The following is a 26261-nucleotide window of genomic DNA, read 5'->3' as shown; positions in this document are numbered from 1 at the left end:
AACCATAGTTTAGCACTAGGTAAATGAAGTGCAAGCAGATCATTGGGCTCACATGCTCCTCCCTCTACTTTGCCAGCTATTACTGTCCCTTACAAAGAACGTTGGCTTGTCATGTTGTATAAATCAGGAATCCAGGCTTACAGCAAACTCAGTGAAGCTTCAAAACAAGCCCATAGTTTGAAGTTGGTTTGTGTTGAAACATCTCAGAGTTGGTTTTGAGGTAGGACTCCTGGTTCATACAACATGACATTATTTGAAAAGAACACTAATATTTGCAGAACTGCTCTTCCCGGTCTTGAGGGAGGAGTAGAGGGGAAGCAGAAGTGCATCAGCTAGATTACTAGAAATGTTTGTGTAAAGCCAGTCTAGGAAAAGGGTAGGAGTAGGTTCCGTCATACTGGGGAGATAGATTCCTGAGATATGTAGGGGGAAAATAATGCCCTTGCCAGTCTTTGGTCAGCTGGGTAAGGACTCAACACATGAATCAGCTTTCAGCCACTCAGGACTAGGAGAGAGTCTGAAGTGAATGAAGTGGCTTGGTACTTGCTTCCCTTCAAACTGTGGTTTCAGCATGGAGAGTTTTGTCTTGGAGCAGAAATGTCCAGCTTGGCCTCAAGAATTCCCTCTTGCAGTCTAAAGGATCATGAGGGAGGAACTGGTCTTGGAGGACATGCACACAGTCTCCTCCCTCACACTGGAGGCATTCAAAAGGCAGCTGGACAGCCATCTGTCAGGAATGCTTTGATTTGGATTCCTGCATTGAGCAGGGGGTTGTACTCGATGGCCTTATAGGCCCCTTCCAACTCTACTGTTCTTTTTTTTCTTCTTTTTTTTACAATAATTTTTATTCAAATTTTCATAAAACAAACAAAACAAAATCATAAAACATTCAAAGACAAAAAACAAAACAAAACAAAAATGATTAAACAAAAAAATAAAATGTTGACTTCCCATTTGTCGCAGATCAAATCAGTTGTAGGTCTACAATATATAACAATCCTGTCTCTTAAATTATATTATAAAATCACTTTCCTCCAGTAGTTATCTTAATTAATCATCAAATCTCATAAACATTACTTTATTCTTTCCACAAAAAGTCAAAGAGAGGTTTCAATTCTTTAAGAAATATATCTATCAATTTTTCTCCAAACAAACATGTTGATTAATCCATCTCGTTAATAATAATAATAATCTTATTGTCATAACCATAGTCCAAATAAACATATCGATTAATCCATCTCATCAAAATCTGTTAGGTCCAATAATTTCAATAGCCATTATTCCATTATCCATATTAATTCCATCTTCCATCTTCAATAGTCCTGTTAAGTCCAGTAATTTCAGTGTCCAATCTTCCATTATCAGTATTCCATAATAATCTTGCTGTCATAGCCATAGTCATATAATAAGAGTCTGATGGGAATTTCCTCTATCCCAAATATTTTCTTGCCATCGATTCTGAATAAGTTGCTGAAATATTGTTGTAAAGTCATATCTCTGTTCTTCTTTTTTACAAAATGCACTGGCTCATCTCTTGAGAGTTTTCCCATTGTCACATGGCTGCAGTTAATTCCATAGATTTTCTCTATATCAAGCTCCATCACGTCATTCCAGTCCAGAAAATTATCCAAGCCATTGATAACTTTATCTCTAATATCTTCATTAATTTCTTCAGAGATAACGTTAAATTCCAAACAGTAGATTTTATTTCTAATATCCATAAACTCCAGATCTTTTTCCAATTCCACATTTGTTCCAATCTCCAGGGCTTGTATCTTCCCTTTATTTTTTCTTTTCTCATCTCTGATCTCATTCTCCTCTCTCACAGGATCCCCTATTTCTTTAAGCTCCTGCGTCATTTTGCTCAGTTCAATTTTCAGCTCCTTACTGCCCTGTCGCAGGGTTTGTTTCGTTATCTCAATCTCATCCATTATTTTCTGAAACATAGTTACTTCCAGATTCTCAGCCACTTTCTTGATTGCCATTTTTAAAACCACGAAAACAAAACAAAACAAAAATAAAGAAGAACCACTTCTTCTTTCAGCAACAATTGGGTTAATATTCCAGGCTTGATGACATCACAGTATAAACAGAGCAGCCTGCCTTATCTCTCTATGTTCAAGAATACAAAACAAATTTAGTTCCCAGCATCAAAACAGTTAGTGGCGTCGTGAAGAAGCAGATTCGTCAAAATAAAATAGACCAAAAAGAGAATAGTCCCAGACAATATAATGTTCCAAAGTTCATATTTTTTATTTTTTTCTCCTCGGAATAGAAATCCCTCTTCTGTTTATATCTTTAGAATGCACTTCCAGGACAGCTTTTTGCAATAGAAGCAGAGATAAGCTGTTAATTTCGTGAATAACAGAGAAGAGTTATAGCTCACCCAGAAGTTCTTTAAAGCTGATTCATTTGACAAATCTCTTTTTGCTGCAACAATTTAAACCAAGTAAATAAAGAATAGAAAGAAGGGTGCTTGCCTGTTAGTCCGTTTTCTCTTTGAAGAAAAGATAAACGTGTCGCATTAATCAGATAGAGCTTGTTCGGAAGTCCGTCCGGCATTGCTGGCTGGACCTTTTCTCATAAATTAATGAAATCCAGTCCTCCCAACAAAAACAGGCTTTTGAGGTTGATCTCTACGTTTCTCCCTGCCCGGGAGAAATTTCATCAGTCAAAAAAAAATGTTCTGACTGATTTATATCTGAATAAGCTTCTTCTGAGGCGGGAGCCCGTCTCAAAAGCAGGCACAAGCGAAGTCACCCTTCCCGGAAGTCCCCCCAACTCTACTGTTCTATGATTCTAGTTTCTTGCCCAGATGGGTTACAGTATCTATTCCCAGAGACAACACTATGAACCAATCCAAGAAAGCTTTCAGCCACTCAGGACTGGGAGAGACTGAAGTGAATGAAGTGGCTTGGTGCTTGCTTCCCTTCAAACTGGGATTTCAGCATGGAGGGTTTTCTCCAAGAAAGGAAATCCAGAAGTATTGGGGGTTGAGATTGGGGGCTGAGTTAGGTGATTTCTTTGGGTCTCCTTCAAGCCTGTGATCCTCTATCAGGAAGTTGGAATCTGCAAAGGAAGAAATCTTCTCCATTGGTCTGACTAGTTTCCTTTGTTAATCTAATTGTTTGGCCAAGTCAGCCTATGAGTTAATGGGGTTTTTTAGTGGTCAATCTGCATATCCCAAGGGATGTGGCCAAGAGAGATCCTGTTGCTTTTGGACCTGTTTTCAGGGGAGAGGCCCTCCTCCTCCCATCCTGGAGTCAAGGAGAGACTTGTGTCTTTTAGTTTCATCTTGGGGTAAAGCTGGAAAGACACACAAAAAGGCCTGCTCTCTGCACCATGGCTTTGAGGTGCCTCCCTATAAGCCTGATAGAAATGCAAGATCTGTTGGACTGTTAATGCTAAGAATCCCTCCATCGTAAGCTCAGGTTGTGAAAATGTGTAAATAAAAACCATATATAAGACACCATAGTCTCCGCTGACCTTTTTTCCAAGAAAACCAAACCCTGGGTAACCACAGAAACTCCTGGAAGTCTCACACCATTTGGAGATTGGGGTGGCGCTCAACAGTATGCTTCTATATGTGAATCACATGCTGGATCAGGAACTGGTGTAAGTTAGATGTTCATACAAATGCATGTATAAGTGCAAATGTAGTCTGTCACCATCACATTATTTTCAATGAGACGTGCATTCAGAATTATATTTGGATGCAGTTTACATCCATAATTCCTGCTTCACTAAGTGACATGTCCAGCAGAAGGCTTCTTTGATGTACTATTTGGTTATATTAAAAGTGTTGGAAACAAAAGAGGAAAAAGGAGGAATAAATATCCTTTTTGCCATACCTCTCTCCCTTCCCTCCATCAATTTTTGTGAAGTCACAAGCAAAAACGTTCACAACTTTAAGCAAAACCTTCCATATTTATGGCAGGTCTACAATTCTTATACACGATTTTGAAATTTCTGTTATGCACAGCAGCTGAAGAGAGGAGGATAGCAACTAGCATGAAAAAATTGCACTCAGCTTTCAAACACAGTAGATATTAGACCACAGTCTAATACCACCATGTTTTAACATCTTAAATATGGGATGAACATTTGCTCAAATCTCTTGCACAATTCTCATTTGAAATGACTGGGGGTAGTGAATGCACAGGCAGGAAACCTGCAACTTCCATTAGTTTTCGTCAGATGGAAACCCTGTCAGTTATCACTACTTGAAAGAATCATTTCCTGTCTGTTCATTTTTACAAATTTAGCTATGGTAAGCAAGCACACTTATTACACATAGTCTATAAATCAGTTAGGCAGAAGTAGGAAACACTTTTCAGATAACCCTCTCCAAATAAACTGTACACATCTACTCAATAAACATTCTTCATAAAATACACATAGAAAAACAACCCATTCAGACAATGGATATTTGATTATCCATATAATTTCCCCCACCCACTGAAAGTGTTAAATTGCTTGATGCAGTTTTTAAAAAGTTTGCCCTCTACTGAAACTACCAAATTTGAAAAGAAAGCAATTGACAAACCCTTTCTTTTTGACGCTGAAGTCAGCAGCATAATTCCAGAAAGAGAAGCTATTCCTGCTGCCTCCAAAGCTGCTTAACATAGAGAGGGAGACACTCAGTGCTAAAGTAAACCATCCACTGTGGTGCTAAGTTCTGTGACTGGATAAGGTCAGCAACTTTATTTAAATAAACAAAGACACTGGCAACTAGATCTGCTTTTTATAAGCATTATGTAGGAAAACAGGAAAAAAGGAGAGATCCATTTGTGGGATCCTCCAGTGTTTATCCACCTTGACAAACAGCAGCTTTTGTCTTACCCCTTTCACTTTAGGGCTGACAGAATGACCTCCTTTTATTTTAAAAAAAATGTTGAAGAGAAATTAATTTGAGGACACATCAATTTGGAAGCTTTGACCGAGGTCACAGTTATATAAAATGGGGAAATAAAGACTTCAGCTGAAAGTGGAGATAGGCAGGGGGGCCTGATGCATCTGTACTATCCATATGTCTTCAGAGAGCAGCTTCTAGTAGTGTCAGGGACTAGGCCTTAAACCTACAAGGCACAGGGTGGAATCTAGCTAGGCTCTTCTGCTTGCCAGAAAGGAGTTTGATCCACTGGACACCTCTGCTAATGAAAGAGGAGGGAAAGTGATTTTTACCGATCTCCCACACCCCTTCCCAGGCACCATCTTTCACACTGATCTGGAGACTTCCCTAATCCTCTAGAACAGACAACAGAAATCAGTTTGCCACTTTGCTGCATCCACTGGATAAAAGCCCTTCCTGTGAGCAGAAGGGCACAATCAGATGCCAGCTAGAGATTTTAGTCTGCAATGTCATGAAGTTTGCCACCAATAATGTTGGAGCTCCATTTAGATGCTAACAGGAGATGCTTTCATCAAAGCCTTTTGGATTCAAAAGTAACTTTTTGAGGACTAAAAAGTCACCATTATTTTCTTTATTTCATTGTTCTCCCGCCAAAAAGCCCCTCTTTTGTCATTTCACTAAATACTGCAAGGATTGATTTGGCTTCAAATAAAACACTAGTAAATTATAACTTCTTTTTTACGTGAGCAATAATTAATCAAGGCAATCAGTTATGCACAAAATCCACCCATGGGTACAAAAGCACTACAAAATGTTAACAGCCAGTTTTTGATCATACACATTAGAATAATGTTTTTATGTTTATGTTTTTAAATGTGCTGTAAGCCACTTGGAGATTTTTGGGTAACAAGTGACTAACAAGCCTAATAAATAATAAAAATAATAAATAATAATAACTTCCTCCGAATTTTCTCTCCCACTGTTGTTTCTTCCTTTCCCTTCTTTCTGTTTCTGCTCTGTTACAGACAGAAGGATCTGTTGGATTGGCAGCTATGAATTTGATGCTAAAATGCTGTGAGTTTAGAATGGTGACACTTAAAATTAAATAAGCTGGAGGGAGCAGCGTAGTGCTTGATAATACATAGCAAGATTTTGTTATTTAAAATTGTTTTATTAGTTTTGTCAATCATTCAAATTGCTGCGATTATTATTCCTTTAGTCATATTGTACTGCCTTGTATTTCATGCAGTCATTTGACACCTTATTTATTATTTGCTGTGTATCAATAAATCCTTGAATTCATTTCATTTACAGTCTTGAGTCTGTGATCCTTGCACCTGACTCACCTTTATTCACTGCTGTAAAATTCAAACCCAGATTAACAACCAGTAACAGGGCTAGCCATATTTAACCATAAAAGCTGCCACTACCAAAAGTGGTTGACCCAGTGGGGTGGAGCTACAATGCTAACTTCCTGGCAGTGGTGCCTCTGCCACTTATCAGGAAAGAGAGGGGGAGGGCTGCGGCAGTGCGAAGGTCAGTGCAGTGCAGGTCACCAGCAGAAACACCCCACCTTCCATGCTGCCTTGCCCATCTACCTCATGGCAAGCAGCAGTAACCCCACTGCCAGGAAGGTACCACCTCAACAGGCAAGCCACTTCTGATTGCTACCCGTGTGTTTTATCTAATTTCGACATGTAGCAATTAAATAAGTCCACATTCTGACAGAGCAATGTTTCCTCACTCCACACTTAATAACCATATATCCATGACTAGAAATACTAGATTAGAACTTACAAGTATCCTACCTAAACAAAGACAGCATTATTCCTCCTGAAAACAAAGAAAAAATCCCAGTACTATGGATCAACAGTTTTGATGCATATATAGCGGCTTCTCTGCACTTATAGAGCTCTGAGTACAAACGTTTCTACATGGGGTTCAGATGTCCTCTACACATGCAGGCTATCCTCTATCAGCCACTGGCATCCATGCAGATATGAAAAGGGATCCCTACACTTATACTGACTTATGTGCACAGACAGCAACTATCTGAGCTGGGATTCTGACTGGGCCAAGCTACCTTCCACTGAGTCAGATCATTGTTCCATCTGACTCAGCACTATCTATGCGGACTAGCAGCAGCTCTCCAGGTTTTCGGACAGGGGACATTCCAAGCCTTACTAGGAGTTGCTGAGGACTGAACTTGGGGGCTTCTGCATGCCAAGCAGACGCTCTACCATTGAGCTACACCTCTTCTCCAATCTACCCTTGCATGGAGCATGTCTATGTGCTCCTATCAGTATGTGCACAGAGCCTCTTCTCACACATGCTTGACTTTGGGGTGGCAAAGAGGCACCTTCCCCAGCAGCTATCTGAGAAGACCCCAAAGCCTATTCTGAAGGATGAGGGAGCTTTTCCTCCAACTTTTGGAGTCTTTCTCTTCTTCCTCAGCCTCGATTACATAACCCTCTCCATTCAATAGGCTCCCCCAAGCCCCGAAAGAGGCTTTTCAGGTGACTTAGGAAGCTGCTAGGGGAAGAAAGGGGCAAGGAAGTCACCTTCTGCCCTCACATCTTTGGATCCAAGCTCACATTTATCATGTTCAAAGTTAATGTTTACTATATATTGCAAGATAACAACAACAATAATAATCCTTCTTACCTCCATCTTCTAGAAAATATTGTACGGCCATCAATACTTTCCCTTGAGGTTGTAAGTCAAGCTAAGGGGAAAAAACAACAGTAAATTACATTTTTTAAATTTTATTTATTTATTTATTTATTACATTTGTATACCACCCCATAGCTGAAGCTCTCTGGGAGGTTTACAGCAATTAAAACATTAAAAACAAATATACAAATTTAAAAACACATTTTTAAAAAACAATTTAAAAACACATGCTAAAATGCCTGGGAGAAGAGGAAAGTCTTGACCTGGCGCCAAAAAGATAACAGTGTTGGCGTCAGGTGCACCTCGTCAGCAATATCATTCCATAATTTGGGGGCCACCACTGAGAAGGCCCTCTCCCTTGTTGCCAGACTCCCAGCTGCCCTTGGAGGAGGCACCCGGAGGAGGGCCTTGGATGTGGAGCATAATGTATGGGTAGATTCGTGTCGGGAGAGGTGTTCCATCAGGTATTGTGGTCCCAAGCTGTGTAAGGCTTTATAGGCTAAAACCAGCACCTTGAATTGAGCTCGGAAACATACCGGCAGCCAATGCAAGCGGTCCAGAATCGGTTTTATATGTTCGGACCGTCTGGTCCCTGTTACCAATCCGAACCATCTTCAAAGGCAGTCCCACGTAGAGTGCATTGCAGTAATCTAACTTGGAAGTTACCAGAGCATGGACAACTGAAGCCAGGTCATCCCTGTCCAGATAGGGGCATAGCTGGGCCACCAACTGACGTTGGTAGAAGGCACTCCGTGCCACCGAGGCTACCTGAGCCTCAAGTGACAGAGATGGTTTTAGGAGAACCCTCCAAGCTATGAACCTGCTTCTTCAGGGGGAGTGCAACCCCATCCAGGACAGGATGGACATCCACCAGCCAGACATCCACTAAAATTCCTACAATCATCCCTTTCTACATTCTAAAAATGTCACATGCAGAGGTGCAAGTCACAGAAGGCAGCAGGTTTTCTTCTCTCTGATCTATTTCACAATGACAACAGCGCTGATACTGTTGGCTTCTTAAATGTTAGGGAGCAAGCCCACATTTCATGTGTTATTAGTTGACAAGTAATACTTAAACCCTTTGAAGATTGTCTGGCTGAATGGAGAGATAGAGCTGCGTGTCATCAGCATATTGGTGACATCGCAGCCCAAAACTCCTGATGATAGCTCCCAGCGGTTTTACATAGATGTTAAATAGCATGGGAGAGAGGATAGAACCCTGTGGCACTCCACAAGTGAGGGGCCAAGGGTCTGAAACCTCATCTCCCAATGCTACCTGTTGATGCCTGTCAGAGAGAAAGGAACGGAACCACTGTAAAACAGTGCCTCCTATTCCCAATCCCTCCAGGCGATCTAACAGGATACCGTGGTCGACGGTATCAAAAGCCGCTGAGAGATCCAGGAGGACAAGAAAGGTGAATTCTCCCCTGTCTAGTGCCCTCCTCATATCATCTACCAGAGCGACCAAGGCTGTTTCAGTACCATGTTCAGTCCTGAAACCCGATTGGTATGGATCTAAATAATCCGTTTCATCCAAGTGTGCTGACAACTGGTTAGCCACCACTCGCTCAATGACCTTGCCCAAAAATGGCAAATTCGAAATGGGGCAAAAGTTGTTCAAACCTTGGGGATCCAAGGAGGACTTTTTTAGAATGGGTTTTATAATTGCCTCCTTGAGGGCCGGTGGCATTACACCCTCCTTCATGGAGCAATTAATTGATTTTTTAAAATTAAAAGTATTTATATACTATCTCTCAATGCAAGAATTTCTAAGGTGGATAACACTGACTTAACAAACCCATTTTAAACTACAAAAATAAAAAGTAGCATATGTTATAAAAACTAGTATAACTCATTAGTAACCAACGAAGGTCACTGTTCATTAAACTCCTGGGCAAAATAGAAATCAAATAATAAACAAACAAATAAATAAATAAAACCCTGACAAATAAAATGTTTTTTATCTGACATCCAAAGATGTGTCTCAAAGCATGTGAGGTGAAACCTGCTCATAAAATACTTGGAAGAAACATATCGCCAAGAATAGATGGCATACCAATTGAGTTGCTACAAGTTACTGAGATGGAATCTGTCCATATTTTCACAAAAAATTGTCACTAAATATGGAAAAGAAAACAATGGTCCGCAGACTGGAAACATTCAATATACATCCCAATTCCAAAGAAAGGGGTTCCCAGGGAATGCAGTAATGATCGATCGACTTAATATCCCATACAAGTAAAGTAATGCTCAAGATGCTACAACAAAGGCTCTTACCATATATGGAGCGAGAAATGCCAGATGTCCAAGCTGGATTTAGAAAGGGAAGAGGCACCTGAGATCATACTGCAAACATACGTTGTATAATGGAACGGACCAAGGAATTTCAGAAGGAAATCACCCTGTGCTTTATAGATTACATTTACAACAAAGCCTTTGATTGTGTAGATCACGAAAAACTATGGAATGCTTTAAAAGAAATGGGGGTGCCACAGCGTCTGATTGTTCTGATGCGCAACCTATACTCTGGACAAAAGGCTACTGTAAGGACAGAATATGGAGAAACCAATCGGTTCCCCTTCGGAAAGGGTGTGAGACAGGGGTGTATTTTATTACCCTATTTGTTTAATCTGTATGCAGAACATATCATACAGAAAGCAGGATTGGACCAAGATGAAGGAGGTGTGAAAACTGGGGGGAGAAATATCAATAATTTAAGACATGCAGACAAAACCATACTATTAGCAGAAACTAGTAATGATTTGAAACGAATGCTAATAAAAGTTACAGAGGAAAGTACAAAAGCAGGACTACAGTTGAACGTCAAGAAGACTAAAGTAATGACAACAGAAGATTATGTAAATTCAAAGTTGATAATGAGGACACTGAGCTTGTCAAGGATTATCAATACCTTGGCCTAGTCATCAACCAAAATGGAGACAATAGTCAAGAAATCAGAAGAAGGCTAGGACGGGGGAGGGCAGCTATGAGAGAACTAGAAAAGATCCTTAAATGCAAAGATCTATCACTGAACACTAAAATCAGGATCATTCAGACCATGGTATTTCCGATCTGTATGTATGGATGTGAAAGTTGGACAGTGAAAAAAGCTGATAAGAGAAAAATCAACTCATTTGTAACATGGTGTTGGAGGAGAGCTTTGCACATACCACTGACTGCGAAAAAGACAATTAATTGGATGTTAGAACAAATTAAACCAGAACTGTCACTAGAAGCTAAAATGATGAAACTGAGGTTATAATACTTTGGACACATAATGGGAAGACATGATTCATTAGAAAAGACCATAATGCCGGGAAAAACAGGAGTAGAAAAAGAGGAAGACCAAACAAGAGAAAGATTGATTCCATAAAGGAAGCCACAGACCTGAACTTACAACATCTGAACAGGGTGGTTCATGACAGATGCTATTGGAGGTCACTGGGAGTCACAGGGTCACCATAAGTCATAATCGAAGGCACATAACATCAACAATAATTATGTACAAACAGCAAAGACAGAGGTATTATTAAAATTTGCTTTGTAATGTCTTTATTTTTTTATTACATTTATACCCCACCTTTCCTCCAAGGAGCTCAAGATGCACAATAACCCTATGAGGTATGGTAGGCTGAGATGTGATGACTGGCCCCAGCTTCATGCTAAATGCAGATTTGAACCCAGGTCTCCCATGTTCTTGTTCAACACTCTAACTGGCTCCCAGTGTCCTTTTCTGTGACACTATACATTTGTGCTTGCATCAACTGTGAGAAAGAAAATTGAAGTAAAGGAAAGAGTTCAGATTTAAACCAGATCTTAGAGTCCGAGTCAGATCTATGAAGAATGCAAAATATGCACTCCCTAAATAATATCGAAGGATAGTAAGAAGTCCTGTTTCCAATGTGATGCTGATCAGGCTTACATTTTGGCATTAGCCACAGACCTGGACTTACAAAATCTGAACAGCGTGGTTTACAACAGATGCTACTGGAGGTCGCTGATTTAGAGGGTCACCATAAGTCGTAACAGACTTGAAGGCACATAACACAGAGGCACCAAAGGCAGAGAAGGACCCATGAGAATAATCTTAATGAATCGGCAGGCTTATGTGGAAAGCAGGTGGTCCTATAGATATCTGGTTCTTAGCTAGGGGAACACAGAACAAAATAATTAATCTCACGACATCATACTCACCCAGAATTCTGCTTTCCCGTTGCCTTTCTTACATCTTTCAGCCAAAACAGACACACCTACGGTCACCTCAGATAATGGCTCTTCTGCTGCCTTCATAAGAACAATCTGAATCACACGCCCCTCATAGATATGGGCATCAAAGGAAGATTTCCAGTCTGGGTACATAGTGGGTTTCTTCTGAATCAAGGTTTTGCCTCTCTCTGGAAATACCACAAAAAAGGTATAGGTACAAGAGTTATCATGAAAATACTAAATTTCATCACAAGTTGAAGTATCACAATTAGTAGATGGCTTTGACTTTATTAAACCAAAGCCAAGAAATAATCTCAGATTTTGAGATAATGAGGAAGTTTAGAGAAAGCCTCCAAACATCTCTCTTATGTATAGCAATAAAATGCCCATGGCAATAAGGCCAATGGACATTTAAAAAGTCTTATTATAGTCATTAAGATGGACTATCCTTGGGGTTCCCAACATGCCTTCATGGAGGCCTTTTCCCCTTCCCAACTATTTTTTTTTAAAGTTTTTAGTTTAATTTCTTGTAACACAGGGTGGCTGGTAAACTAAGTGTAGGTGTCCAACCACCCCACCTTCTTCCCTCTCTTTCCCTAGAATGCCTCTGGGCCCCACATAGGCCCAAAGACAATTGTCTCAGCAACGAAAAGGAGGAGAAGGGCAGGGCAGCTGTAGGATGGTGCTTGGCCTTCTTGGTGCCTGCTAAAGCCTATTATTATTATTATTGTTATTGTTATTATTATTATTGGGAATAAAAATAAAAGGGATCCTGCTGCTGTTTGGCAATCTTGGGTTGCCAAGGTTGTTTGCCTGTTCGTTTGGGTGGGAGCTACTTATTTTTTTGTGTACATGCAATGCTTGTTGTGTGTGCGTGTGTGTACATGCATGTTCAGGTTTGCCTATTTGGGGGGGGTTACCTGTTATGGGTGTTCTGCTTGCTTGTTTCCTGGTGCGTGTGATGTCTATTAATGTATATGTATGTTTGGAAAATGGCGGAGTGATTTGTGGGGGTGGGATGCCTGCTACTTTTGGAGTGTGCATGCAGTGCCTGTTTTGAGATGCGTTTGCATGCCTATTTGGAGGGGTGTGTGTGCCCGTTTTTGGAAGGAAGGTATTATTTTACAAATTTATAGCCCAAGACCGTCAAAGTGGTATAAAAGGCAAATGTGTTTTTTGCCTTGGGGTGGGGGATGTTTCTTGCTCTGCATGTGTGTGTGTGCGCATGCAGACTTTGATAGATTTTGCCTTGTACCCAAGTGTATTGCTTTTTGGGATGTGTAGGTGGGTTTTGTCTGTTTGGCTTTTTGAGTTTGCCCAGTTTTTGGTTGGTGAGTGGGTTTCGCCTGGTACCGCCCCATGGCTTTATGGAATGGGTCACTGGGTTTTGCCAGTTTTTTGTGTGGCTGTTGAGGGTGGATGTGTTTCTCAGAAGATCACCAGTTTTACTTCTGTGAAATTGATTATTTTGTTGTGCTCTGTGGGGACAAATATGTGGTTTGGTATTTGAGGATCAAATCCAATCTCTCTCTTATATGCTTAATTTCTTGCCAAGTTAGTTGTCCTCTGTGACAAGCCAGGTCTCCTTGGCAGCTTTTTTTGTGACTAAGCAGACCCCCAATGACAGCCATTTTATGGTGGAGCCCATAACAGTTTCTCAGATTTCCAAATATGCCTCTAGGCCCAAAAAGTTTGGGGATAATATGCAGTTCTAATTTTGGTCACTGTGTTAGTGAAGCCAGATTGAATAGCTGAATCACTTTAATGGAGAACGATTGGCCCTTTCTTATTCTGACATGGGATTTCAGTTCAGAGTTAAGTTTATATTGACCCAGCAGCTGGTTTGTTTGATACACACCTCTCAGTGTGATGAACTGTCCAAACAGTAGTAAGGAATAGCACCTCAGTTTAGCTTTATTAGGTAAGGACTGCCAAAGCAGGCATTATAAATTAGATATTTGACAAGCAGGCTGATGGGAGCTTGCCAAATGAGTTCCTCAAATGTTCACAAATAGCCACCTGAGAATATTCTGCATTCTGCAGACTTCTGCTTTATCTCTTCTGCTTGTGTCAAAAAGCTTTTACCTGGATTCAGAGATCCTTTCTAGTAAGAGCTGTTTACAGCAGATGTTTCAATTAATGAAAAATTCCAGACTTCTCTCTTTCTTTTTTGCAATTCTGTTGTGGCAACTTCTAGCTAGCACAGTATTACAGAAAGTCATCAAAGATGGACTGGCAGCACATGAATGTCTAAATAAAGATAAATGTTGCATTATTCTTTTTTCTGTTACATTGTTCTTGAAGGTTTTAAGGAACCCTATCCATTTGTCCAGGTGATCTGATGCACACACTTTTTGCTTGCCCTAAAAACAGCAAATCCAGCTGTGCACCTTTCAGCCTGATCATATTAAAAACCTTTTTTCCCATTTTACTTTTGGCCAGAAAACTTGAGTACAACAGTTTTAAACTTCTACATAGACCAGAATGAGCAAATATTAATTATGATACTATTTTAATTATGAGACAGAGGCAAGGGGGAAAATCTTTGTTGTTACATAAAAAAATCAACAAGCTCACCCACACTGACTATACTAACAAAGTAAATACATATCACATTACTTATGAACACACAAAATAGTCAAGATTTTCAGTGTATCCATTTTGTTGGACATGCTTTCAGTGTTTAAAATAAGTTCAAACAATACTTTTAAATCATCATCCTCATAATGAATAAAATAAATTGGGTCCATTAATTTCATTCATTATGGAACCAATGCAATGGAAAAGAATGAGTTTCTCTATTTCTGCTAGCAGCTGCCGCCAAGTCAGCTTGAAGTTACAGAGAAGGAAGGGAGAGAAAGCAGCTATTACATAATTATTTTAGTCCCAGTCCTGAATACCAATTGCTTTTCACACACTGGAAAAGAAAAAGCCCCAAGAGGATTTTTAAAGGTCTAGAGACTGGCCTCGTAAGAAAGGAAGTGTACAGGCCCAGGGTTTCTTAACGCTGTAGGGAAGCTTTTTCGCCTAGCCTGAGTTAGGATAAAAGGCTATAATAGATACTGTGAGTGAAGACAGGTTTTCCTGAATTCTTTAGCTAAAAGTGTGATTTTTTTTAAAGAGAAAAAAAGACTTCCTCTCAGATGCTAAGGGTGCTCACTGCAAATTACATACACACAACCACATCATATTGAGAAGCAGTAAGATGTAAAATTTTCATGAACATGGAAATTACAGGCAGCAGAATAAAAGCTGGGTCTCACACTGAACTCAGTGAGAAATGAAAATAATGGTAATAGGACCATAGGTAGTATGGTCCATCTCGCTCCATATTATCTACACTAACTTGCAGCAGTTCTCCAGGGTTTTAGGCAGGGAACATTCCCAGCCCTATCTACAAGTCATACATAAAATGAAACAAAAATTATATGCACAGTGCTCTTTTTCTAAAAAGAATGATGACAGTAATAATGATGGCAACGACAACAGAATAGCTAAGTGGAACCAGGAGACATTTCCTACTGATTAGAGGTCCTCTATTCTTTTAAATAACAGACTAGAGAAAATAAAACAAAAACATATAACAAAACCTGGTAACTGGGCAGCAGAGCCTGCTAGCCCGAGAGTGCATGGAAAGAATTATCACCCTTCCAAAAGATATTGGGGGTGACACCTCACATCTAATCCATTCTCATCCCTTTCAAAAGATATTGAGGGTGGCACTTCACATCTAATCCATGCTCATATTATGCTTCTGATTTAAAATAGTGCAATAAGACTAAAATAATAAATAGTTGATAAAAATTCCAGCTCATGTGTGACACATCCATCAACTTCCGCTTTAACGTTAAAAAGAAGTTGCTATTCTTCCTATTCTCCCAGGCATTTTAATTCATTTGTATGTATTTTAATGTTTTAATTACCTTAACATTAGGTAGTCCTATTATGTATCTGTATTTTATATCTTGCAATTTTTGTTGATTATTGTTATTATTGTATGTTGTACACCGCCCAGGGAGCCATTGGCTAAGGGCGGTTTATAAATGAAATTAAATAAATAAATAAATAAACCATATTACATGCCAGTATAGTGGCACATCCATTTGAAGCATTTATCCAGTACAAACAAGGTACTTATATTTTTCTTCCTGGTGTATTTCCTATGATCAAGTGACTTACATTCAGAAAGATGTCTGAACAACACTGTATACAAATAGCTGTATTCTTCTCACTTTCCCTTTCACTGCGATTGAACTGACTCACACAGCAAGAATTACCCATGCTAGAAATGCTGTCACATCCTAAGGTTGTAACCGGATGCATATTTACTTGGAAATACATCCCCATTATCTCAGTGAGACTTGTTTCCAAGTAAGCAAGCAGAGGATAAGACTCCACTCTTGCCACAGCACCTGTGAAAAACTCTAGTCCATAAATGGAATCAGATCAATTGATCGATCTTTTTACCTGTAGTCAAGGCCTCTTTCATTTTTATTGCACAGAAGGGCTGTGGCTGTTCCCCTTGATTCTGCACAGGTCCCAGCTCAAAAGAGTTGAATGCTATTCGTAAGAAGGGAGACATTTCTCACGGCCCAAATGTGAACCTACACAGGAAAAAGCAGACCAAAAGAAGAAAAAAGGAGTGAAGTTAAAAAATTGGGCTGGGTGAAGAAAATAAAATCAAGAAAGGACTCAGTAAACCTTGCTTGAAATCAACACCTTAATTATTTTGAGACCCATTTGCTTGGTGGACTAACCTTCTAGGAGAAATATTAGATTATACAGCCACAAGAGTGGCTGTATATTACACCCAGCATCCATTTTTCGCATTCCACAATATTAAATGAAAATACCCCCATGCCATTCTGATGCTTCCCCTAAGCTCATTTCAAAATAAAACCTTACAAAACTTATAGTCCTGAACTCAAAAACCCTTCTGAACAACCCTTTAAATTTTCATGGCGATACACAAAACAGTCAGAGAGAATTGAGAGTTCAAAGTGTAAAAACAGACAAAAAAACCCAGAGCCCTGTTGGACTTTTTTCTGTCAGAGTTCTCATAATGTGTGGAAATTAATTAAAAATCAGCCATATTCACATAGTACCTGTAATCCTATTACTGACCTTGCCCCATACTCTGACCTTCATCGTCTGCAGTTTAAAAGTTTAAAAACATGCCTAGCTGATTTTTAATTAATTTAAGAGATTTATCATTGTAGTCAACGATAAGCCCTGGCATGCTCAGTAAGAACCAACTGTCAGTGTTCTAAAAGCCAGACTCACAGCTGCTGGGCTTGGCTAATCAGAGGGCCACACTCACACCAGATCTTTATTTCATTTGAGACAGTCATGGCTTCCCCCAAAGAATCCTGGGAAGTATAGTTTGTGAAGGGTGATGAGAGGAGACTCCTATTCTCCTGACAGAGCTCCAGCGGCCAGAGTGGTTTAACAGTCAGCCACTCTGATTGAAGCTCTGTGAGGGGAACAGGGCATTTCCTAGCAACTCTCAGCACTCTTCACTCATTACACTTCCCAGGATTCTTTGAGAGAAGCTATGACCATCTGAATATTAGAGGTACCATCTCTGTTGTCTTTTCAGCACCTACTGAGACCTTCCTCTTTCAACAAGTAGATATCTTTACCCAGTCTGCATCTGTATTGGATTTTTGTTTTAGACATTTTGTTTTGAGACGTTTTTAAAGATATTTTGTTTTAAAGAGGTTTTTAAAGAAGTTTTTACTGTTCTGTCATTTGATGTTTGCCACCCTGGGCTCTTTTGGGAGGAAGGGCAGGATATACACCTGTGTTTAATAATGACATAAAAATAAAATAAAATGATTTCTACAGCCACAGGGTTATATTCAACGGCTATTCTACTCTTTGATAAGAGTGGCATTTTCCATCAGAGGAACAGAGATTCAGGGGATCTTCACTGCTTCCACACTGTTCCAATGAGTTTCCTGAAGCACTGGAACAGATTTGGCTAGGGACATGGGGTTTCTAGGATGACTCACTGAAGATCACCTTTATCTCTGTTGTGCTAAAGGCTCTGCCGATCAAAATGGTTTCAGCCATCAGATGTACACCAACTGAATGCAACCAGGATTGGCCCCATACATTGTGTTGCCCAAGACAGAGAAGATGGCAGCCCAACCTCATTCTGTGTACAGAAGCTGACTGGATTGGCAGTTGAATCTTTTTTCAATACTGGCAACTGGATAGTGTCCTCCACAGCACCCGAGGGTAGCAGGTGGGATGTGGAGGCTCAAAAGAAGCCACATGGCACAGACAACTGTTGTTCTCCAACAGAAGGGTACAGCCAGGAGGCTCAGGAGGAACAACCATACAGTTTTCTCCACTGCTCAACTGCTGCCTGAAACATTCACTTCACTCTGCCTAAGGGTAGTGCGGCCCTTAGATGCAACCCATATAGTAAATCTCACAGCTATATGGCAATAGATTTTCTCAGTTCTTAGAATGAAGCTGTGTCATGGAGCTTCATTTAGTTATGCCTGAAAGAACTTCTATTCATCTGAAATAACCACTCCAAACCCTACATATAAACTACAGAAAAGCAGATAAACCCAACAGATCTAATTGATGCCTGCCAAAAATCAGAGCAATCAGCAGAATACAGGCAAATAAGTGTATTGAGAATTACTATACACTTGCAGTATAAATATTGCCATTTTCACCCTGGCATCTCTCTTGTTTCTTGAACTTGTGTTAGACAGACAGAAGTTTTTGTCTGCATAGAAATGCAACAATGAAGTTGTTTTCTGTTGAATTTCTTTCTGAAGCTGCTGAAGATATAGGCCCTGCTATAAAAGGAGTCAACAAAGAGTGCAGACTACATATTGTGTGGTAGTTCCATCGCATCCAATTATCCTCTACAATACATTCGTCAATGTCAGGAATAAAAATAGTATATTTTTCAGAAAAGGGAAACCAAAATGATCAAGGGGATGGAGCAATTCTCCTATGACAAAAGGTTGCAACACTTGGGACATTTTAGTTTAGTGAAAAGGTGAATAAGGGCAAATATGTTAGACATGTATAAAATTATGTACAGTGTGGAAAAAATGGATAAAAACATTTTTCTCCCTCTCACCTAACATGAGAACTCGGGGACATCCAATGAAGCTGAATGTTGGAAGATTCAGGACAGACAAAAGAAAGCACTCCTCATGCAGCACATAGAAAAATCCTGGAATTAATTCCAACAAGAAGCAGTGATGGCCATTAACCTGGATGGCCTTAAAAGATTAGATAGATGGAGGATAAGGCTATCAATGGCTACTAGCCATGATGACTATGTATTTCCTCAAGGATCAGTGGCAGTAATACTTGTAAATACTAGTTACTGGGAATCGCAAGCAGGGAGAGAGGGCTGTTGCACTTATGTCCTGCTTGTGGACTTCCCATAAGCATCTGGTCAGCCACTGTAAGAATAAAATGCTGGATTGGACAGGCTATTGTCCTGATCCAGCAGTGTATTCTTATGTTTATAAAACAAAGCAGTTATTGTAGAATGATGTCTGAGTTCTTGTGAACTATTCTAGATATGACAAGCAGAACAGCAAGACACTGTATGAATAAGCTGGAGTGTATATTAATAGATATCATCTGAGCATAATATAATTTTTTATTGATAGATGAGATGCTTCTATTTGATATCTGACAGAAGCATCAACGCCAAAAAATGGAACTAGGGTAGCAACCATGGGAGTGCCAGGCAGCAGCAAGTTGCTTGACCCAAGCTACTACAGCATCCTCTCTTTGGAAAGACATGCAGAACCATCTGTTCCATCAAATATACCTTTCTGCTTCTGCTGCTGGATGATGTTTCACCAGCCATTTGTAGGGGAATTGGCTCACTTAACAAGTCATCATTGTTGCAGATCTAATTTAAAAATGGATTATTTTTCAAAGCAGTTAGTCAAAATACCTGAAGTAGCTGCTCTTTAGGACTCTACAAAAATAAGAACAGTATACAAGTCACCATCCTTGTTCACCATCTAATTTAAAGGTACAGCATAACAAAAGCTGAGTGTACTCAACACCAAATTATGCAATAAATAACAATTGTGCAAATGCATGCACTTGTCCAATGTTCCGTTTCTGATAGAATAAAGATGGAAAACTCCAAAAACTATGCACAATAAGGAAGGCTCAGTCATGATTACTGAATTCCTGCTCCATAGTGCTCTGGAGTTTGAGGTTTCAGAAGGCAGTATTAGCCATACTGTCATGAGTTAAATACACATAAGCGAAACATTTGCTCTCTCTCAAAAAATGCAGAAGCACTGAGTGGCCCTGTTCACACATCATTTGAAGCCACAGTTAAGCTTAAATGTGGTTTACAAGTGAACATGTAGCATACTGATACACAGAGAGAAGAAACACAGTGCTTTGCTCCTCCCCTGCTCCATGACCAGGAGCTAAGCCATGGTTTGGTTTAGAATTGCATCCAAACTCTTTTCAAACTATGAGTTTCAACCAAAGTGTGTTATTAGCGTACTGCTTGAGAGGTAAACCATGAGCCTCAGTTTGGGTGGATACAATGTGAAGCCAACCATAGCTTGGTAATTGGCTGTGCAGCAGCAGCAGGGACAGGGGCAAGCAGCTGAGATTTTCTCCTTGTGCACCAGAATTCTGCATATTCATATTTAAACTACAGTTAAGCTCAACTATGGTTTAAAATGACATGTAAATGAAGCAAAACATCAAATTCAACACTTGTGTGTGATAATAGCCACCTATGAGGAATACCCAAAGTCTTGTCTGCTGAGGATTTGAAGGTGTAGTTTCTGATTTTCTGCTGAATATAATCAACTATTTCACTTCAAGTGAAAGTTTGGATTAGGCACCTTTATGTTGTTTAATTATTGTAATCTAGTGGAAAGCAAATTCATGCAAATGAAACACATCACCTGTCCTTGGGTTAGCCCAGCGTTACCCAACCTTTTTCGACCCAACGCCCCTTTGCAAAAAGTTTTGTGCCCAACGCCCCCCTCGGATTAAGTATATGCCAATGCTTCCTATTCTTCCCTTAAAATACGAGTAATGCATAAAATGTATTTTCAATTATTATTACTGATAGTTTTTATCATGCCTTTTTATTGCACTTAGATTACACACTGAATTCTTAGTATGATTTATTAATATACATACATAGTTACACACAAGAAACAAATTGCAGATATAGGAGTTGTTTCTTATTTCACAAATCCTAAAAACATAAGCAAAAACTAATAAGTCCACACAGTATGAACCAATAGAATACACTGTGTTACTTAACAACAAACTCATTCAGTTTACCGGCATTGTTTTGTTAAACAAGTTCATTTAAACATCACAGAAACAACAGGTAGCGAGTGTGTCCCATTCCTGAAGAAATAACTGACTGTCTGCATCACCCGTTTGCACACGGCACTCATCCATTGGAAGAATGCACCCTTCACCAATACACCCAGCTTATCAAAGACTCTCTCGTGATTGGTTCCAACATCCCTCAAGACAGCATCAGAACATGACCTAGTCCCGGGGTGTGGCTAATATCCCCGTTCCTTGATATGAGACTGGGCACTATTCAGAATTTCTTTACTAAAGAGCACACACTATTTATAGTGTTATTTCCATGAATTGAGACTATTAAATACATTCTAACTGGGAACAAAACAGTTTAAAAATTAATGATTTGTGTATTAAATAAAATTAAACTTAAATGCTTCAACTGACACATCAGACCGCCAAATGTCAACGCCCCCTAATGAACCCAAATGCTCCCCTAAAGTTTGTAGTCACGCCAACACCCCCTGAAAGGCCGTAATGCCCCCCAGGGGGGCACTACTGCCCATGTTGGGAATCGCTGGGTTAGCCTATTTGACTCTGAGGAACATTCTCACACTAAAAACCCCATCATGGGCTATCATAAATATAGTAGCATTTCAGGCAAAATTTAATACTTGCAATTCTATATCAAATTTACATTATGGAGACAAAAGGGGGGAAATGGCACTTAAGTCGAAGATATAAACACCAGGCCCAAAAGGTAATTCAATTATTAAAAACTGGCAACAATAAAAAGACCTTTACTCTTCAGACTCTCCTAACTCTCAGGATAGAGAGTCCTTTTTGGATAGGCTTCCTCTTCCAAAAAGATATCTTGAAAACAAACGGGTCAAATCATCCCTTTTCAATGGAGGGAGTCCAAACAGCGATTGAGAATTTAAAAGCCTTTAAATCATCGGGTCCTGATGGATTTACAGGGATTCTCTTTAAACCTTCTGAGACCAGCTAATTTTTTTTTGACACTGTTCTAGATATCCTGAACAGTGGACAAATACTGCCTACTTGGCAGTTAAGTAACATGGGGGTGATTCTGAAACCACATAAAGATCTTCAATCAATTGATTCATATTATCTAATTTCATTATTCAATGTGGAGAAAAAACTTTATCTTGGTTAATAGATTGGCTATAATTTTACCATTTTATGACCATCACGACCGTACAGGTTTCATTCATAAATGTTTTATTGCTTCTCCCATTTGCCGTATGCCTAACATACTTTACAGGGGACAGAATTATCCAGGCCCTACTGCAGTTCTGGCTCTTGATGCTACCAAGGACTTTTTGACTGGAATGGAATGGAGTATTTGTTTACCTTTTTTAGTGGAAGGTTGGAATGGGACCCCTTTCGTTGATCTTCTATTTAGGTTATATCAGGGCAGTTCAATAGCTATACTAATAAACAGGCATACTTTGGATGTTTTCAACATTGGCCAGAGCATGAAGCAGGGTTGCCCTTTGTCACCCCTGCTTTTTGCCCTGGCCATGGAAGCTCTGGCTCTGGCCAAATATTAGGGTTCCTGTGATTGATGACCAGAGTCATTTGATAAATATGTTTGCAGATAATGCGGCCTTGATGTTGTGTTGACTCCTCTGGCTACCACCATCCTGGAGGTCATGAGAGAGTTGCAATATTATGGTACTGTTTTGGGATTTTTGGTCAATTTTACTAAATCTGAACAAATACTTCTCCTGAATTGCAGCTATAAGCAATCAGGCCTCAAACTCTGCACTTACATCTTTCAGGTATTTTTAATAACTGTTTGGGAGTTATTATTCCCAAAGATTTATCTAAACATTTCTTATACAGTGATACTTCAGTTAAAGTTTCCCCCACCATCTATGAGCAGGTGTAGGAACCTATCCCTATTCTTTCCATGTTATTCCTACCTCTGGTACCAAAGTTTCTGTTAAAGTAATAATGTTCAGGAATGCATGTACTTTGTTAACTGAGGTATTACTGTAATTTCAAACCCTTAATTAGAGATGTACTTTTCTGAAACTCAGAAAATGGGATAAACGTATGTTGTCTTGATTAGGCCATAATGTGGCAGTTAAAATAATCATTTTGCCTCATTTTCTATATTTGTTTCGGAAGTTACCTGTGAAGATTTCAGACTATATGTTTTTTAAAATGACATTTTTTAAAACAAGGTTTATTCATCAAAGGAAGTGGCCCCACCTGCCTCAAGCTACCCTATATATGCCTGCAATTAGAAGAGGTGTAATGATTCCCAATCTTAAATGGTACCATAATGCAGCTCACCTACATGCTGGGAGCATGATTTGAATGTATAAATCAAAGAGGTGGATTGGAACCAAACAGTTGGGAAAGCTCCTGAAATGCCCTGAAAATGCTCTGTCTTTGGTACTTAAGACTGTTTGGAATCCTATTGCTCACACTGTCCATCTTGATAAGACACTTAAGCTGCATCAGTATTTAGCTAACAACAAATGTATTAATAGAAGCAAAGATGTCTTAGGCTCCCTGTAGTTCTGTCATTGTTTTTAAGGCCCACACAAGCACCAACATGTCATCAGTGGAATGTTTCATTCTTCTCTGGACTAAATAAGAGCACAATTCCTACAAATTTGCTCTCTTCATATTATTTAAAAAATCACTTACCCTCTACTTTCTCCTGAAAGCTTTGAATCAAGATTTTATAATATAAGCCTTCTGTGAAAATTTATTTAAAATAATTGAATTTACTTTGTGAAAAAAAGATGGGATAAGTATTTGAAGTTAATTTTCACAGAAGGCTTATAACATTAAAATTGTGGCTTACAGAAATGCACATCATACAATAAATAAAAATACAACATAAAATAACCAAGAAACCATGCATACTTAAATAGAACACAAAAATTAAAGTGGAAATGTGTCCAATTTTATATAATAGCTATGTATTTTTGTCTTTTAAAACAACTAAAGCCTAAGTGACAAATATTTTCAACCTAAGAGAAAATTAAACTCTGCTTTCTTAAGGATTTGACAAGATTCTGGTCCAATATTACTATAAAAGAAAAAACTGAAAGCTGAACTAAAAAGAAGCTTGTTAGAGGGTTTCAAATAGAAATTAGGTCTTCCTTGCATTTTCTAATATAAGACATTCAGTCCACATGGGTACAAGCTATAAAAATTATAGCCAAAACTATGATCTAAACCTCTAAGTATGTGAAGCTTGACTGAATCATCATTCATGTATATGGGAAACTTTCACATAGATAAGCTTCTGCGATGTATTTACCTGCATTATTAAAAAGTCAAATGTTATTTGTGAAATATGCATGAAGTTATAGAGAAGCATCTAAATTCAGTACTTCCCCCTGCCACCTAGTAGCTTCAGCCTATTTAAAAAACAATTTCTCTCAAAATCACTCAGGATTTTACTCCCTTTCTTTTCCTCTTTTGTCTGATTAGCTTGTTGGAATCATCTGGGATTATTTGTACCTCAGTCACTACTGCCTCCTTGCTCTCTCAGTTACATGCATGTGTGTTATAACCATAGGGAGATTCTGAGAATATGTGGAATCCTATGTCTGTTTTGGCTTGAGGTTATAACAAACACAACAATGAATTCACAAGTGTAATCCCTGTTACGGTATACTGAAATATTTCTTTTTTAGTTTTTCCATTTCTTTTGGTAACACATACACTGCAAATTATTTTTGCTCTCTTCAGCTATCCTGAACTAACAACTACACAAACATATCCTTTCTTATTTCCTTAATCCAAAGTCTGTCTTTATCATGGAGGTATTCTATTCTGCAAAATTGCACAGGACATTGGGGGGGGGATCAGTTGCCAGCAGTTCATACTGGCAAATCAGTAGGTGGCACTCTTTCCACTGTATCAGTAACTGATTTGCAGAAACAGTATTAGACAAAACACTTTTTGCTTACCTTACCCTTAAAAGTTTCAAGTTGTTTCCTGATCATGGTCTGCCTAATTGCCACATTTCCAGTCTTCCCCTTTATGCCTATCCCTGATCCTTTTTTTCCTTTTCCAACCATCTTTTTCTTCCAGCTCTTCCCTCTTTTCCTTTTTTTGTATTGGTGTCTCTCAGTCTTTACTATTCAGACCAACATCACTGTCTTGCTAATCCCCTACCATCTGCTACCTTGATCTCTTCACTGGAGATCTAGCTCAATGGCAATTCCAATAATTGGTACAGGTATGCCATCCAGTTACTCACTTTGCAGAAAATTTCATTTTTGATTTGTTCCACACTAGACCACTTTATATGACTGGAATAGATTTCAAAGCAAAAGGGAAGTGAGATAAACACACATACATGTTTGGTTGTCATAAAAATAACATCACCCTTACCAGACACATATTAACCCCTGCTACCATGTATTAGGACAACAGCAGTGATGGTGAGAGCTAGCTATGGTGAGAAACAAATTCAGGAAAGGGCCACTGCATTTCTCAGGATTGAATAAGCAGGAATTTACTGTGTAGGTTCAGGCTTCCAGCTGTGTTCTTGACCATGTAGGTCAAGGTAGCTCACCCCAAGCCATATATTCCTGTTTATCCAAGAGATGTGAAATATGTAATTGCTTGAGTTAAAAAATCCCAAACCCTGAAGATCTTTTTTCTGGATCACATTTTCTAAGCAGTTACAAATTTTGACACGTTCCAGTACATGTTTCTGAGAATGGCATACCCAGAAAATAACCTTACTAGTAACTGAGTGGAGAATGAACTATCATAATCCTTTCATTCCAAGGTACGTGTCCATCTTTGAAAATGAAAGCTCTTACAGCCTGCTGTAAAACCTAAGATTGATGAAATATTCTTTTAAAGATGAAGAGATTGTAATGTGGATCAAATGCTTATTATTGCTTTTGTGCAATACACCAGAACATTTTCCTGCTGCATTCCTGAATTAAATATGTGTTCATCATTGCCAACAGGATTCCACTACCATTTGAGGGGAGCAGTTAGTATTTCCCATCTACTTCTTGAGCTCATACTTGCATTAAAAAAATACTTTTAAAGATCCTTGATTATGCTCAGCTGATTAACTATACTACTAGTGACAAAATTAATGTCAAGCAAAGTAAAAAGGAACCTGAAATCACAAACATTCATTAACTGGGAAGTTTCATACATTACATTTTAAAATGTACTAACAACATACCATGTATGCAACACATGCATCATACAGATG

The 26261-nt window shown here is 39.1% G+C and overlaps 1 protein-coding gene across 5 annotated transcripts in view; it reads right to left on the bottom strand.

Annotated features, from left to right (window-relative positions):
- PRKCD (protein kinase C delta) overlaps nt 1-26261 on the bottom strand; it is a 113498-nt gene that overhangs the window by 41290 nt on the left and 45947 nt on the right. For all 5 annotated transcript variants that reach the window (XM_061618031.1, XM_061618029.1, XM_061618028.1 and 2 more), the window contains exons 2-4: nt 16199-16335; nt 11720-11919; nt 7517-7577 (exon numbers count right to left, since the gene is read on the bottom strand). In XM_061618031.1, the coding sequence (XP_061474015.1) occupies nt 7517-7577; nt 11720-11919; nt 16199-16313 (376 nt within the window). In that variant the 5' untranslated portion in view covers nt 16314-16335. The remainder of the gene's footprint in view (nt 1-7516; nt 7578-11719; nt 11920-16198; nt 16336-26261) is intronic.

The sequence above is a fragment of the Rhineura floridana genome, chromosome 3 (assembly GCF_030035675.1).
Source record: "Rhineura floridana isolate rRhiFlo1 chromosome 3, rRhiFlo1.hap2, whole genome shotgun sequence".
NCBI lineage: Eukaryota > Metazoa > Chordata > Lepidosauria > Squamata > Rhineuridae > Rhineura > Rhineura floridana.
Note: the sequence above shows the minus strand (reverse complement) of the source record. Positions and strands in the feature narration are given on the sequence as shown.